Source organism: Geotrypetes seraphini, chromosome 2 (assembly GCF_902459505.1).
Source record: "Geotrypetes seraphini chromosome 2, aGeoSer1.1, whole genome shotgun sequence".
Taxonomy (NCBI): Eukaryota; Metazoa; Chordata; class Amphibia; order Gymnophiona; family Dermophiidae; genus Geotrypetes; species Geotrypetes seraphini.
In genome coordinates this window covers 446,914,561-446,930,773 of record NC_047085.1, presented here as the reverse complement: position 1 = coordinate 446,930,773, position 16,213 = coordinate 446,914,561, and the positions used below count along the sequence as shown (strand labels likewise).

Here is a 16,213-nt window from a genome sequence, read left to right as displayed (position 1 = left end):
TGGGAAACAGATGCATCCCTAAGCTCCTCACTAGTGCATACTATTTGCTCAGGCTACATTTGCATATACAATGTATAGACTAGGGTCAGTTATGTGCATCTAATTGATGTTAACAACCAATTATAATGGTATAAAAGATAATACTATCCACTAAAGGAGGTAAATATGATTTATTTTTTCAAACCAGGTTTCAAAATTGTCCTCCCCACCCCTTTTTTAAAAAATAAATAGAAGAGACACTCATTACTCCCTCTGAAGACCGCAGATACTTTAATGTCAAAGACTTATAGCATTTTAAAACCAATGTTTTATTTTTGTTATAGAAGAGAAAGCTATCACCAGAGGGAAAAAAGGCATTAAAAAAACCAAGCATGTATCTATAGTTCACTGCAGCAAAATGACCTCTTGAAGGCCCGATTATACATGTACAGACAAACTAGCATTTTGATCCCTTCAATCTGTGTTATACACTATTTCAGTCAATAAATCGTATATATGTGTACAGCGAGGTGTAACATACATTAAGTTACTGCTGATAACGAGAGAGGCCGATATGCTGATATTTAGGATTCCAAGCACATTACCTTGCAACATACAGTCGTATGCCTTTCGATCTCTTCTTCCAAGGGCGTCCCAAAACCCTAATGGCTCCGACCCTTCATCGCATTCGTGTATTGTCACTTTGCTGCTGCTGTGCAGTCCTGCTTCCAGAGGACACCTGCCATAAAACAAAGACGCCTTGTCATTAGCAATTACAAGAGCCTGAAATGCATTTAGAACACGTTTGATCATGAAAGAATACTAGAAACTCACACTACTACTACTTATCATTTCTATAGTGCTACACACCAAAACATGGACAAGACAATCCCTGCTTAAAAGAGCTTATAATCTAGTTATAACAGCCAAACTGAACAAAAAGGTGCATTTATACACAGTGCTCAGGTAGGGGAATTACAGAGGGAATGATAGGACGGATATGGGTGCTTGGCGGGTGAGTAGGCATTAGGAAACTAATCTAATCATTCCTCTTGTATACCGCATCATCCCCAATACAATGGAACTCGATGTGGTGTACAAGATTTAAAGACTAAGCTAACAAAACATTGAACAGAGAAGTCTTTGTTTACGAAAAACTGAAGAACTACTATATTTTCTTAAATTTAACGTAGATCATTCCACAAAGCAGTAAAGAGAAAAGGAACAGAATGAGAGACCAGACCCTTAGACTGAATAACTTTAAAAAATGGAAAAGCTAATGAATATAAAGAAACAGATCTATGACTACTATCTCTCGTTGCATGGAATATCAAAGAAACAATTAAATTACTTAATTGGCCATACATTATTTTATAAACTAAACATACACATTTGAATTTCACTCTAGATCAGAGTTCTTCAACCGCCAGTCCGCAGAAAATTCCTGACGGTCCGCGCAGGGCCGGCGAGATCGGATTAGTTAAGTAGTATCAGGCGGGTCCCCGAGCTTTACACTAGCTCATCATTTAAGTGCTAAACTCTTACAAACATGCACTGTCTGTCAATTCTACCAACCAATTACAGTTGAGGGGGGGGCAGATGAGCCTGTTCCTGCCACGCCTTCTTCTCCCCTTCCCAGTCTTTTGAGCTTTGAATCTAGAAGGAGCGACACGCTTACTTAAGCGCAGCGTCTGCCTAGCCTGTCAGACAGTCAAGGTAGAGGGGAGGGGCAGGTGAGCCTGTTCTTGCCATGCCTTCTCCTCCTCCCGGCATTTCGTAGCTATGACGTTAAACACGTTGAGGTTTGAAGGACTGAATGTCGGGTACGTCAGACGGCCAAGATGGCAACCACCGGTGGGACTTGCAACTTGGCCGGAGTGAAGAAGACTCATTTTGGGCATCTTCGAGGCGGTGTTTTTGGTGAGTGTGCTATGAGGGGACATTCTTCTGGAAGGCTCGGTTGTCGGCCACCTCTCGCTCTCTCCCTTCCCCCACCCCAGTCTGCTCCGGGGGCGGTAACCGCGTGGTTACCAAGTGCCTCCATACATGGCAGTTAGTTGCTGCGGCTCGGGCTGCTCGTGCGAGACCTTAGATGCATTTGGTAGACACTTCTCTTCTCTTCCTAAATGCGTCCGTGGTTCTGGGAAATGGTATGTCCCACTTTGGCAGGTTGGGCAGGGCGTTGAGTATCATAAAAAAAAAAAGCGGTCGTTGAGAGGAAAGCATGTGTCTTGTGTCCCTGTTAGTACTGCTGAGGTCGTAATTTTGATTGCCCTGGGATCTTTCAGCTTTGTAATTTAAAAAATAAGTAAAAAGAAAACTAGTTCCTTCTAATGAGTGTAGTGCTTTGTTTCGCTTGTTGTCAGTTTACGTTTAATTTGTGGGGACCGAGCTCGCGGAGATGGGGCGGAAATGGGTTTTTTAAATTTCAGTCTTAGTTTGCCGGTCCACAAAATAATTATTTTATTTCTGCCGGTCCATGGGTGTAAAAAGGTTGAAAAACACTGCTCTAGATTGTACAGGTAGCCAATGTACAGTTTTCAACAAAGGAGTAACATGTTCAAATCTATTTTTATTAAAAAAAAGAAAAAAATCAGTCTAATCAAAGTATTTTGTATCAGCTGAAGATGTTTCAGATTCCCTTTACCAATGCCATAATAGACTGAATTACAATAATCTAGTTGGGCTAGAATAATTGAGTGAACAAGAATGGCAAAATGGTTTTGGTAAAATAACATAAGAACTGATTTTAATCTGCATAAACTTCAGAAACGTTTTATGATCAGATTGCTTATCTATTGTTGGAAAGTTAAACTAGAATCTAATATGCCTACTATCCTAGACGATTTCTCAATAGATAAAGCTTCATCAGGCCCCAAAATGAGATCCCGAGAAATTACTTTAACAATCTATCACTGTGCTTCTTTTTAATCTTTATTAAATTTTCAAGGCTAATACAAAGTACATAAAATTATACATACATTAATAATCAGAATCAGCACTTACAATCCATCAGTAACAATATAAAATTAATTACCCCCTCCCTTCCAGTACATTCAATCAAGGAATAAAACAAAGTAGATAACCCCCCCCCCCCCACCCTTCCCTGGATGTGCTTCAAATTATTCATCAGTGCATTCAGTTAACAGAAGACTGCCTTTTTTAATTATTTTTAGACTACAGTAGCACTGGCAATGCTTTAGGCACAGATTACTCACTATCAAAATGGGGAGAAAAAATAAGTTACTTACCAGAGGTAATCCCAAAATAGCCACCTAAAAACATCTGTGTAAACACCTCTAGTGAAAAATGTTTTCCAAATATTACAATTGCAATACAGTGGTACCTTGGAATCCAAACTTAATCCGTTCCAGAACCCCGTTCGAGTTCCAAGACAATTTTTCCCATTGAAAATAATAGAAACTGGATTAATCCGTTCCTTGGTCCCACAAACTCAGATTTTCCAATAAATTTAACAGTAAACACACTGGATTTGGCAGAGACAGTAAGATCGTGCCCACGTGGCAGAAACAGCAAGATCGGGCCCATGTGGCAGAAACAGCAAGATTGAGTCTCACTGGCAGAGACAGCAAGATCGGACCCACGTGACAGAAACAGCAAGATCGTGCCCCTCTGGTATAGAGAGCAAGATCGGGCCCCCCTGGCATAGACAGCAAGATCAGATCCCCCTGGCAGAGGCAGCAAGATCGGGTCCCCCTGGCAAAGGCAGCAAGATCGGTTCCATGTGACTGAAACAGCAAGATCGGGCCCCTCTGGCATAGACAGCAAGATCGGGCCCCCCCTGGCATAGATAGCAAGATTGGGCCCCTGCCGGCATAGGCAGCAAGATTGGCAACGTCAACTGCAAGCGGTGCTCAGCCCAAAGCTTCCCTCCCAGGCGGAAACAGGAAGCTGCGTCAGAGGGGAAGCTTTGGGCTGAGCACCGCTTGCAGTTCCTGTACGTTCGGATTCCAAAGCAACGTTCGGATTCCGGGACAAAATTTAATTTAAAAAAAAAGTTCGGATTCCAAGTTGTTCGAGTTCTGGGGCGTTTGGATTCCGAGGTACCACTGTATATGTTTTTTTTGTTGAATATGTGCTCAGAGACAGAAGTTAGCTTGACTTTGTCTGCTGATCACAGCGCATAATATAATAATTGCACATGAATCTTTTTTTTTTTTTTTCTTATTGCTTTTCTATTTGTGCTTCAGCATTAAATTATTTTATAAGGAAACAATTTCTTTCACTTAACTTATGCATCGAGGGTCCTGAGAAGGATCATGTTTTGAAAGACTGCTTTAGGGAACCCGGCTCATCTTTTCTGAGATCCATATTGTGACATTTCCATTCCTAAGGAGGAACCTGTCAGGGTTAAGTCCTGTACTAAATTCATTCCCCGAGGCAGGAATCTGGTTGAAAGTAGAGCCTCGGAGGTTGTTGAGGCCAGGGCTGCCTATTCTGAGGAGCATGAGCATGACCATGACCTAGAACTCATGCTAGAGCCAGAGCCTGCTAAGAGAGTAAGCTCCCTTAGGAAATTCAATCAGTTCTCCAACAGCAATATACCTAATGAACTGAGAGGGAGCCAGAGAGCATTCAAACCTGTGCCCCAGCCACGTAAGATAGGGAGTGGTTTTAACTCCTTAAAACAGCTCTCAAAGGCGGTGAAGCAGGCAGCACAGGAAGACCTTGCAGATAGGGCTCTTCTGGCCAGGCAAAGGCAAGGCACAAGCCAGGAACCCATGGAATGGGAAGGCTCCACACCCCAGGGGACTATAGAGCTGGCAGTTCCAGAGGAATGCATGGACACAGCAGAGTTTGAAATGCCAGAATCTGAAACCTTGGAACCAATGGACGCGAGTTTGGCAGTTTCTTGCCAATGATTTAATTTGCTCTTTTTGAATCTTTTTTGTTGGGACAATTTACCAAGGAACTGTTTGTTTTTTTTGAAAAGTGTTTTGTGTTGCACAGCTGTGAGGGCTGGGCTGAAAGAAGTGCTGGAGTTGTGCACAGCACTAATTAAGCTGCTACACACCAGCTGTGACTGAGCCAGGAGAAAGCTGGTGTAGTTTTCCTTTTGTTGGCTGTATTGCAAGCCAGTGACTTACAGGATTGGGGAGGGTTCCCCGAAGACCAAGGGTTGGGATTTTGCGGGTGCTTGGAAAAGCCATTATTGAAAGGGGACCCAGCAATTCTGTTCCCAGTCTTCAGAGGCTGGAGAGTTGCTGTATCCTACAGAGGCAAAGTCTATAAAAATGCATTTATCTGAAGTTTCATTTTGAGGATTTATTGGGTGAAAGCCTGGTGAAGAACAGAACTATATTATTATTGAAAGCCCAGGTCTCCAGGAATATGTGGAAAGTGTTTCCTTTGTTTTTTTGTTGTTTCTGGTTTGAAGCTGTGTGAAGCTGCCAGAAGAATACCTAAAACTTGTGCTTACTTACCTGGGACAAAACTTAAGTTTATTTGCTGGACTACAACTGGCTTCCATGAACTGTTTGTAGAAAGAGAAAAAGCCGGTGAAGTAGTTTTTGTGGTTTTTTTTTTTGTTTTGATAGATTAAACTATTGGTAATGATCTGAGCACGTGTTGGCTTATTATTATTATTGTGAAGCCAAGGAATTTAGGGTCTCCCCCCCTTTGGGAGCCGCGCCAGGGTCGTGCTGCCACCTGTTGGCGGTCTCCCGCAATTTCCTTGCGGGCCCGGCAGGTGACAATATGCAATGAGAGACTGAAGGTCTCAGAAAAGTTGAATTGGATTCCCTGAAGCCGTCTCTCAATACATAGGCCATGTTGGGATATCTAGCTGAAAAGTCCAAAAAGACACATAGATGCTTAAATGCCTTTATAAAAAAAGGTTCCCAGGACTAGCTTCAAAAATGCATAAATGCAAACGCACAAATTTATACTGGATGTAATAAATTAGTAAGTGTGCCTATATACTGTAGGAGCAGTTCTATAACTGGGCACCATGATCTAAGGCACCTAGATGCAGAGCACTGAATGCTAATGGGGGAAATCTATAAATGGCATTCAGAAATTGACACCAGAAAAAAATAGGCGCTAAATGCTCCAAGATGAGATGCAGAAAAGGACTTTTATGATGTTTCAGGACTGCATATGTGCATACAAAGCTATGTGCCCATAAAACCTGCTTATTTGTACATGATCTGTGCCTAGGTGTTCCCAGGGGTGTAGTTTAGGTAGAGTGGAGTCACAGAATAGGACAGCATTTCTATAAAAGCCTATTTATGCTTATAAAGTCCTGCTTTATTCACAGAAATGGCTTTTAAAATTGTCTTCCCGTTCCCTAATCGGTGAAAAGTGCCTACATTGTTTGCAGTGCAAGAACATAAAAAAGCACACCACATGCAGATCAGAAAATGCCAAACCGTCTTCTCTCCGGCCAAATGCACCCTTTCAAATGCTTCATCTACATGCAGCTAGACATAATCTGTGCTGTTCAATAATGCAACATCTTAATCTATATTGAGGAAGAAATGGCTCTCAAAAAAATCCATAATGAAGTCAGGTGCTCGCAAATTTCCAAAATAAAGGCCCCGGATACTTACTGCTCTTTAATCTTGTTGGCTGCATTTCTTCCTACCTCCTTTGTATGTCTTTGAGCCTTGCAGCCATGCCACAGGTAGATGAGGGCTTTGGTCACATTGAGAAGAATCATGGATGTCCTGGACCTCAAGCTGCTGCAATGACAAGCAACCTCAAGGAGATTGCCTTCTATGGAAACTTCCCCTCGTACACAGTACAACCTCCAGTCACCTGCAGGATGCCGGGGGGGGGGGGGAGGGGGAGGGTCACATTTTTATCATCACTTCTTAATCTAAACCTCTAACATAAGAGATATTATTTCTTAAACATCATAATTTGTACTAAGCATCTAGCACTCTTTAGAGAACCATCACAGGTAGCCTATAATATATCAGTTTCTAATACACAAGCCTATCCCCCCAGCCCTCAAATCTCAGAATGGTCTAAACCTATTTTCATAACCATAAAAGGAGCCATCTGACTGGGCATCAGCAGCCCTGGGGGAGAGTCACCAGTCACACCCATATGGCCCATCCACTATACAGAGCTGGAGCCTGCATTAGCAACTGAACCAAAGCTCATCATTAATGCTTGACTTTTTACAAAGCTGCGGTAGAGGTTTCTAACCTCAGGCGGGCCTATGAGCGTCAGAGCATTTACTTCGCTTGCCTGCGGTAGAAACCTTTACTGCGGTGTTGTAAAAAGGAGCCCTAAGCATGCAAAGCATTAATAATAATTAGCACGGGCCCTATCTCTTTCCCTTAAAGAGTAATCTTGCGCAAAGAAGGGGCAAAACTAAAAGTCAAACAATTACTTTGAGTATTTTCTTCCTCTTCTTCCCTTCGTCCTGAATGCACAATCATTCCTCCCTGGAAACACTGAAAGAAACATGGCGGTTCTTTCCCTTGAAGAACTTGTACCTGAAAATTCAAATCATCCCGTCACACACTTTTCATTATTTATTTTCCCTCCTAATATTTTCACACTGAAAAGCAGCTTGTGCTCCATGAACTCAGCAATACGAAGGTAATACAATTAACATTTTCCCTTTAGTTTTATAAACTTGCAAGGACAAAGTTCTGCAACCAAGTTATAGAATATTCTATTTATTTATTTTTCTATACCATTTTCCCAAGGGAGCTCAGAACGTTTACATGAATTTATTTAGGTACTCAAGTATTTTTCCTTGTCTTTCCCGGCGGGCTCACAAGGTATCTAATGTACCAGGGGTAATGGGGGGATTAAGTGACTTGAAAAATTACAAACAGAATGCCAATCTTTGCTTATCTTTAAATGATGAAGGCAGCAAAAGGCCTATTTTGCTGGCAATACCAGCTTTATCAAGGGTTCAAATTAGCTGTTGCATAATTTAAAAAAAAATTTTGCACAGTAAAGATTGACATTAGACACAAGTTTTAGAGAAAATTGAATAAAAAGTTTTAGATGGAAATAAAGAAAGGAAGAGGAGGGGTTTTTTTGGGGTTTTTTTTTTAGAATCAATGAATGAAACGTGGAACCTTGTCGGTCTTGGCTGAGGTTTATTCCTGATTACCAAGCAGGTTTCCGAGATCCTTTTCCTCTTCCATTTATATACTCAAGCATTGATAAGTGAGATTTGTTTGTATTTTTTGGAGTGTTTCCGTTTATTTATTTATTTAAAAAAATTTCTATACCGTTTATAACTAAACGGTTCACAAAGTTACATACATAATTTAAAAACAGAATCATCATGACATACAAATAATTCTAAAAAATCATGTTAAAACATTATTAGAAACTAAAACCATAATAAGAATGATCGTGAACAGTTCATCAGCTTTGCCAAAAAAGGCAATTATTAACTAGAAGAAAGCATCTACAAATAGCTGTGTCACAAGGAGCAGGGTGGGATTGAACCCAGAACCTCAGGGTGTCGAGGCTGTAGCTTTAATCACTGCACCACATTCTCCCCTAATGCCAGTTATGTACACAATGGCCAGTTATGACCAAATTGTGCATGCAACTTAGGGCTCCTTTTACGAAGCCGCATTAGTGGCTTTATCGCACAAACTTTTTAGCGTGCGCTAACCCCCGCGCTAGCCGAAAAACTACTGCCTGCTCAAGAGGAGGCGGTAGCGGCTAGCGCGGCTGGCAAATTAGCTCACGCTATTACGCACGTTAAACCGCTAACGCGGCTTCGCAAAAGGAGCCCTTAATTGTTTAAAGAGCCAATCGGCACCAATAACTGGCCACTAACAAGCAATTATCGGCACTAATTTACACCGGGATTTAGCTGGCTTAAATGGTGGCGCCTAAATTTAATCACAGGACCGGACACTTAAGTATATTCTATAAATCAGGCCTAGCTTTAGAAAATAGCACTAAGCGTGCCTTTTTTTTTTCAGTGCTAATTTTTGCAGCACCATATATAGAATTTGATCCTGAGTGAGCAAAATCCAGCGCATGAGGGGGGGGGGACCCGGGAGGGGCATGCCTAGCACTTATGGGTTGTAGGTGCCTAACTGCTACATTTAGACGTGAGCATTTATGCCAGTCGTTGAGCTAGCTTAAGTGATTGTGTCTAAAATTGTGCTAGTATTCTATAATGCCAATCGTGTGAACAATTCTCATTGTAGAATCCAGGTTCAGTGTGCATCACTTCGGTGCCTGTCTTTAGGCAATCTACAGAGAACTACCCCGTTTATGTTTAGGTGGGAACAAAAATGGCTGAACATGGCAAATTAAACTGTGTTTATTAATTGATTTTGCAAGGCAGCAATAGATCCTGTTATTCGAGGATCACACAGATATATAAATGATCATTTCCCTCTTCTAGAGGACTCGGATCTGTTGAGAAGCTTAGCCATTCTCTGGCGTTTAAACTGGTAGAAATTTGGAACAACCTTCCAGATTCTGTAAGAATGATAGGTCAGTTGCAACAATTTCGAACAGATCTAAAAACTTGGCTGTTCACACAATTCCTTAGGGCACCTTTTTATTAAGGTGCAGTAGCATTTTTAACTCACGCAGGATTTTAGCGCGTGCTATACCCGCGCTATGCTTCTAGAACGAATGTCAGCTCAATGCTGACGTTATGGTCTAGCGCGCACGGCAATTCAGCGCGTGCTATTCCATGCGTTAAAGCCCTAATGCACTTTGTAAAAGGAGCCCTTAGTGGTTTGCCTACTGAAGTGATGTACCAATAGCCTTTTTACTCTTAGTTTTATATTCCATCACATATACTGGTTTCAGTCATTTCTGAATTCACTGAAGCGATGCACTAATAGCATTTTTAGTTTTTAGATTTATATTTTACCATATATTCTGGTCTTAAATACTTGTGAACCGAGTTGAGCTCGGACAGGAGATGACCCAATATATCAGGGGTGTCCAATGTCGGTCCTCGAGGGCTGCAGTCCAGTCGGGTTTTCAGGATTTCCCCAATGAATATGCATGAGATCTATGTGCATGCACTGCTTTCAATGCATATTCATTGGGGAAATCCTGAAAACCCGACTGGACTGCGGCCCTCGAGGACCGACATTGGACACCCCTGCAATATATAAACCGAAGACTAGATTAGATTAGATAAGGAATACAAACTAGGGAGACTGCAAGCTCGGAGAAAAGTATCTTGTGACAAGAGAAGAGAAACCAGTTTTAGTTCTAGAGATGTCTAGGGCAGAGCCTCACATACAGTTTATTCAGCTAAAAAAAAGTGCAGAGTCTCTTCAATTGCACACTGCAGTCTCTCAGACTCGCTTTCTCCAGTTCCAAATCCATGACTCACTCTGCTGCTCTTTGGGCTGCAGCCAAACACAGAAAGAACAGAATAAGCCAGTTCATTTTCCTGTTTTTGACCTGATAGTTTCCCCCTTCTTTATTCTTCTACAAAAGTCAGAACCAGGACTGTGAAATAACATCCTGAGCCCTCGTTTGCAGTTATTTAGAAAAGATTCTGAACTGACTGATCCTTTTCTTTAACAGCAAACAAATTTTGCATGTCCTGAGGTCAGGACGTCTTAATTCTGAACTCTCTCCTCCATGTAAAATGGGGGCCATATTTTAGCTTCCCCCGCCCAACAAAAAACAACAACAAACAACCAACTTATTCAGGTGGGTTTTGGGTGTTTTGTGGGTTTTTTTTGGCAAATTGAAGCTTGTGAAGCAAATTGTATACATTACGTTGCTATGTGCTATTTAAGAGCGACTTGACATGATTTTGTGGCTTATTCCATTAAACTGTTAACTAGACTGACATTGCTCAAAATGTGAATGAAATTTTGGTCTTTGCAATGTTCCGTTCAGGTACTAAAATGTCAAATAGTGATTTTGGGTGCTTATTTTCTAAGATCCATATTCAGAAAGAAAATAAGTCTTCCAAAAGTAGAGATGAGAAATGAACTACTATCTTAAGTGCAGCCATCTTGGATTCCCCACCCCTTTGAGGCTGTTTTTAACCCCTTATTTGCCTATTTAATACACATGTTGTTTAAATCAATCCCATTATGATACTCCCTAATCTCTTCTTTGTCCTGTTGTCTGTCTTAAACAGATTGCAAACTTTGTTGAGCAAGGATAGTCTTTGACATATTTCTATACAGTACCGTCTACCATACAAATAAGTTGGAGCAGTTGTAGGAATGTTGCCTTTTTTAAAAAGGCTTTCCCCACTAGTGTCCTGTTATAAAACTGGGCCCACTATGTATATAAATGCAATGAATCCTTACCTGTAGGGTACGCATTCTAATTGGATGCCTACAGCACTGGAAAATGAAGTGATTTACCACATGACAGAGTGAGTGTCTGCTGCAGAGCGAGGATGAACTCAGGTTGTCAATGTATTACATAGAAACATGATGGCAGATAATGGCCAAATGGCCCATCCAGTCTGCCCATCCACAGTAACCATTCTCTTTCTCTCTCCGAGAAATCCCACATGCCTGTCTCAGGCTTTCTTGAATTCAGACACAGTCTCTGTCTCCACCACCTCTTCTGGGAGATTGATCCACGCAACTACCACCCTTTCTGTATAAAAGTATTTCCTCAGATGACTCCAGAGCCTATCACCTCTTAACTTCATCCTATGCCCTCTCATTGCAGAGTTTCCTTGCAAATGAAAGAGACTCAACTCATGTGCATTTACATCACGCAGGTATTTAAATGTCTCTCCTCTCCCGCCTTTCCTCCAAAGTATACAGATTGAGATCTTTAAGTCTGTCCCCATACGCCTTATCACGAAGACCACACACCATTTTAGTAGCCTTCCTTTGGACCGACTCCGTCCTTTTAATATCTTTTTGAAGGTGCGGCCTCCAGAATTGTACACAATATTCTAAATGGGCTGCTCCACTGACATAAACGATACAGAACTGCCAGCTCTTACCTGGGCTCCTCTCTCTTCATCCAACTCCACAGTCATCAGGGCCGACGTCCCTTTCTCGCTCACAGTCGAGTGCCGCCCTTGCCAGAAGAAGTAGGCGCATTTGTCTTTTCCGGCAACTCTTACTTGCTCTGCCTTCTGCCTGTGTCCAACTGGAAAAACAATATGCACAGCAGAGAGAAAGAGACCTAAAGGATATTGCTGTAAGAAGCGGAATAAAACTTAAATTTGGTGCATGATCTAAGTATCATATTACTTTTCTACGCTCATGCTGTCTTTTTTGAAGGTAACATTGCGAGTTAAGAGTGTGATGGAGCTTAACACATATGACATGCCTCCTTTTTAAAATAAACTTTCTACCCAAACATGCCCACTGCAGTTAACTGGTGAAGGTTTCAAGTCAAATTGAAACTGCTACAGTCCGGAGACAGACTAAACAGGTCTAGGGGCAGGGTGGGTGCCCATAGGAAGAGCAAATCAAATGTAAGAAGCTGTAGAAAAGAAAACGATAAAATTTTACATTTAATCACGGTAACCGCCACAAAAAAATTAACCCCCTCCTTTACTAACGCGTAGCACGGGTTTTAGCGCCGGCAACGGCAGTAACGGCTCCGATGCTCATAGGAATTCTACGAGTGTGGAGCAGTTACCGCCACTACCGGCGCTAAAACCCGCGTTACGCATTAGTAAAAGAGGGGGGTAAGTTCTGCTACCATTTTCCACATTTTATCATTCTTCGGCAAGATAACCAGTAAGTTGGCTGGTTGTTCCTGTGCAAAAGGAACAGCATTTAGGTCACCTGTAGGCAAAATCCAGCAGGCCATGTCCCTAAAATTTACAGCTTTAAGAAAGTGATTGCAGTAGAGCAAGAAAACGCAAGGCTGAAGCCCATCTGGAATCGCCTCAGTCCAGCTGGGTTTATTTAATGGCGTGCAAAAACAGATAAAAATCTAACGCTAACAGCATGAGGACTTTAAAAGGACGGAAGGCTCTGTTCACGGATGCTGTCAGAAAAAAATATTTAAAAAGCACAAACATTTTATTGTATGAAAACCAGTCATAAAAGAGTGGCTGCCCAAGTATAAATGCCCAATTTGCTTTATTCTAGGCGGTTTACAACTTGACATACAGAGAGTAGGCTTATAAAATTAACACGTAAATCAGCAAAACATAAGAACATCCAAAACAACAAGGCATCAACATAACATTAGCACAGAATGAAATTAGCCTATTGAACATCACCAATATGAAAGCAATGATACAAAATCAGTCAATGAACAACGGCCTCCTTAAATAAACTAAGATATTTTCTAAAACGATTTCATCTGTTGGGTAGTATGCAAAGCCAACAGTAAAGCATGCCATAAAATTGGCCCTGCAAGTCAAAATAGAGAGGAACGATATTCATCCAATCGAATCTGATGAAAAGAAGAAATGTTTACAAAGCGTTTATCCAGAGACTGCATACAGGGCTCTGGACAGATGGAAGACTTTCAGCAGAGAAGCTCAACGCACAAGTCCAGCTCCATTATTCAAAGCTCAAGTAACTAATAAGAACATAAGAATTGCCACTGCTGGGTCAGACCAGTGGTCCATCGTGCCAGCAGTCCGCTCACACGGCGGCCCTTTGGTCAAAGACCAGTGCCCTAACTGAGTATGTTCCGGTTCAGCAGGAACTTGTCTAACTTTGTCTTGAATCCCTGGAGGGTGTTTTCCCCTATAACAGCCTCTGGAAGAGCATTTCAGATTTCTACCACTCTCTGGGTGAAGAAGAACTTCCTTACGTTTGTACGGAATCTATCCCCTTTTAACTTTAGAGAGTGCCCTCTCGTTCTACCTTCTTTTCTCCTTTCAATTTTATCTTTTATATAGGTGATGGTTTTCTCCTACGCACTTTATTTACGGGTCCTTTTACTAAGGTGCGGTAGCCGATTTAGCACGTGCTAAATCAGTTAGTGCGCGGTAAAACACTTAGGTCTCCTTTCACTAAGCTGTGCGCTAAATTTCCACGCATGCTAGACGCTAACGCCAGCATTGAACTGGCATTAGTTCTAGCCACGTAGTGCAGGTTTAGCGCATGTGGCAATTCTGCGCGTGCTAAAAACACTATTGCAGCTTAGTAAAAGGAGCCCTTAGTGCACCTTTGTAAAAGAGGGGGTTTGAGCCCATCTGGGACAGGGAGGGTAGTTCAATGTACCTATTCTATTTAGTTCTGTAAACCGCTTAATACTCATGTACAAGCAGTATATCAAATACAATAAATACAATACAATACTTTCTCTGTCCCTTGTAGGCTCACAATCTAAATTTTTGTACCTGGGGCAATGGAGGGTTAAGTGACTTGGTCAGGATCACAAGGAACCATAGTGGGAATCAAACCCAGTTCCCCAAATTCTCAAACCACTGCCTTAACTATTAGGCTACTCCTCCACTCACTAGTGTACAGGCAGTCCCCGAGTTACAGACGCCCGACTTAAGTACGATTCATATTTAAGAACACGGTCGCTGCTTCATTTGATTTCACTGAGCAGTATTTCCAGTGGCAGAGACTCCTACACTTCTCCTGTAGCAGATTCAGGAATGATGTATGGCCACATTAAGAACAGTGTGTGGTGGTGCATGCTGTACCTTAGAGGGAACAATGATGAGGAACAGTTGGCCCTTTTGTCAGCTGGAAGCAGAGGTAAGCAGCAAGAATCTTGAAATCTACACGTTCTGAGTTACCTACAAATCTGACTTAAGAACAGCTTTAAAAACGTAACTCATTCTTAACCTGGGTACTGCTGTATAGAAATAATCAAGCTATTGTGACATCACTGATGAGGTTGGCTCTTAGCCATTGGTGGAATGAGATATTATGACATCACAGTATCAGCTCTAGAATGTTGCTACTCCTTGGGATCTTGCCAGGCATGCTGTACCTTAGAGGTAACACTGGTAGGGACAGAGGTAAGCAGCAAGAATCTTAAAATCTACAAGTTCTGAGTTACCCAACTTAAGAACAGTTTTAAAACATAACTTGTTCTTAACCCAGGGACTACCTGTACTGTATTCTGTCAGCTGTGTGCTTAAATGGAAGCCCCACACATTTGAACAGCCCCCTTGCATTTATCTGCTCTGCTACTTGTGTGTGCCCTTATAAAATAGGCAATAGAATGCAACAAACATGGGCAGAACAAAAAAATGTCTAACCAAGATTTAATGTTCTTTTGTTAAAACATGAGGAAAAGGACCTCAAACACCCAAACTACGGGTTCGGGTGTTTGAGGTCCTTTTCCTCACGTTTGAACAAAAGAACGTTAAATCTTGGTTAGACATTTTTTGTTCTGCCCGTGTTTGTTGCATTCTATTGCTCATTTGGCTACGGGCAGTATATCAAGCTTCCACTTTGGTTTGAATAGATTGCCCTTATAAAATGGCACTCGGCTGCACACACCTGTAAGTGTCCGGTTATAGAATTGCCCTTATGGTGGGGTACCGTATGTCATTCAAGTTTGCGCCGTGCTTCTACAGAGAACACAAAGGAAAAAGGAATCCACACAAGAAAATAATCACTTGTTTACTAACCTGTAGTGCTCACCATGTACTTCCATTTCACCACATACGTGTCCCCCTCGTGAAACTGTCCAATACTCTGTTTAGGAAGTCGACTATAATCAAATTCGAGTATGTGCCAAACGTCCACCGAAGTGGAGACAATTTCAAACTGTCGTGAATCATCTCCTTCAATGAGTCCATAGCCACGGCCAACATTCAACCCATCCAGGACAGTGCCAACAGCAGTTTTGGGAACTGGTACCATCAGCATGACATCGTATGGCTTAATGTCACTTTTCTGCTCTTCCTGTAGCAAAAATGTAGGACATACTTATTTCTACACCTATTTTACATAAATAACACAACTGTTTTCTAATTGTAGCAATATTAAATACTAGTGTTTAAGCCCGTTACATTAACGGGTGCTAGAACATATGTATGTCTATCTTTCTTTCTGTCTGTGCTTCTCCCTGCCCCTGTCTCTTTCTTTCTTTCTATCTCTCTCCCTCCTACTGTCTGTCTTTCTTACTGTCTGTCTCTCTCCCTCTGGCCCCCTGTTTGTCTGTCTTTCTTTCTGTCTCTCTCCCTGTCCGCTATCTTTCTATCTCTGTGGCCCCTTGCCTGCCTGCCTTTCTTTGTCTTTCTCTATGGCCCCCTTCTTTATCCTCCCCAAAGCAATCCAAGATTTCTCCCTGGCCCCCCAGCACACCCCTCCCCCCAAAGCAAAGCACGTTTGCTCCCTGGCCCCCTTTGTCTTCCCCCCCTCCCTGTGCAGCAGCATCATGT

The 16,213-nt window shown here is 41.9% G+C and overlaps 1 protein-coding gene across 20 annotated transcripts in view; it reads right to left on the bottom strand.

The window, feature by feature from the left end:
• Positions 1-16,213, bottom strand: part of SVIL (supervillin) — a 483,923-nt gene that overhangs the window by 17,246 nt on the left and 450,464 nt on the right. For all 20 annotated transcript variants that reach the window (XM_033931470.1, XM_033931469.1, XM_033931472.1 and 17 more), the window contains 5 exons: positions 15,458-15,734; positions 11,894-12,042; positions 7,343-7,448; positions 6,552-6,759; positions 585-718 (listed from right to left, as the gene is read on the bottom strand). In XM_033931470.1, coding sequence (XP_033787361.1) covers positions 585-718; positions 6,552-6,759; positions 7,343-7,448; positions 11,894-12,042; positions 15,458-15,734 — 874 coding nt within the window. The remainder of the gene's footprint in view (positions 1-584; positions 719-6,551; positions 6,760-7,342; positions 7,449-11,893; positions 12,043-15,457; positions 15,735-16,213) is intronic.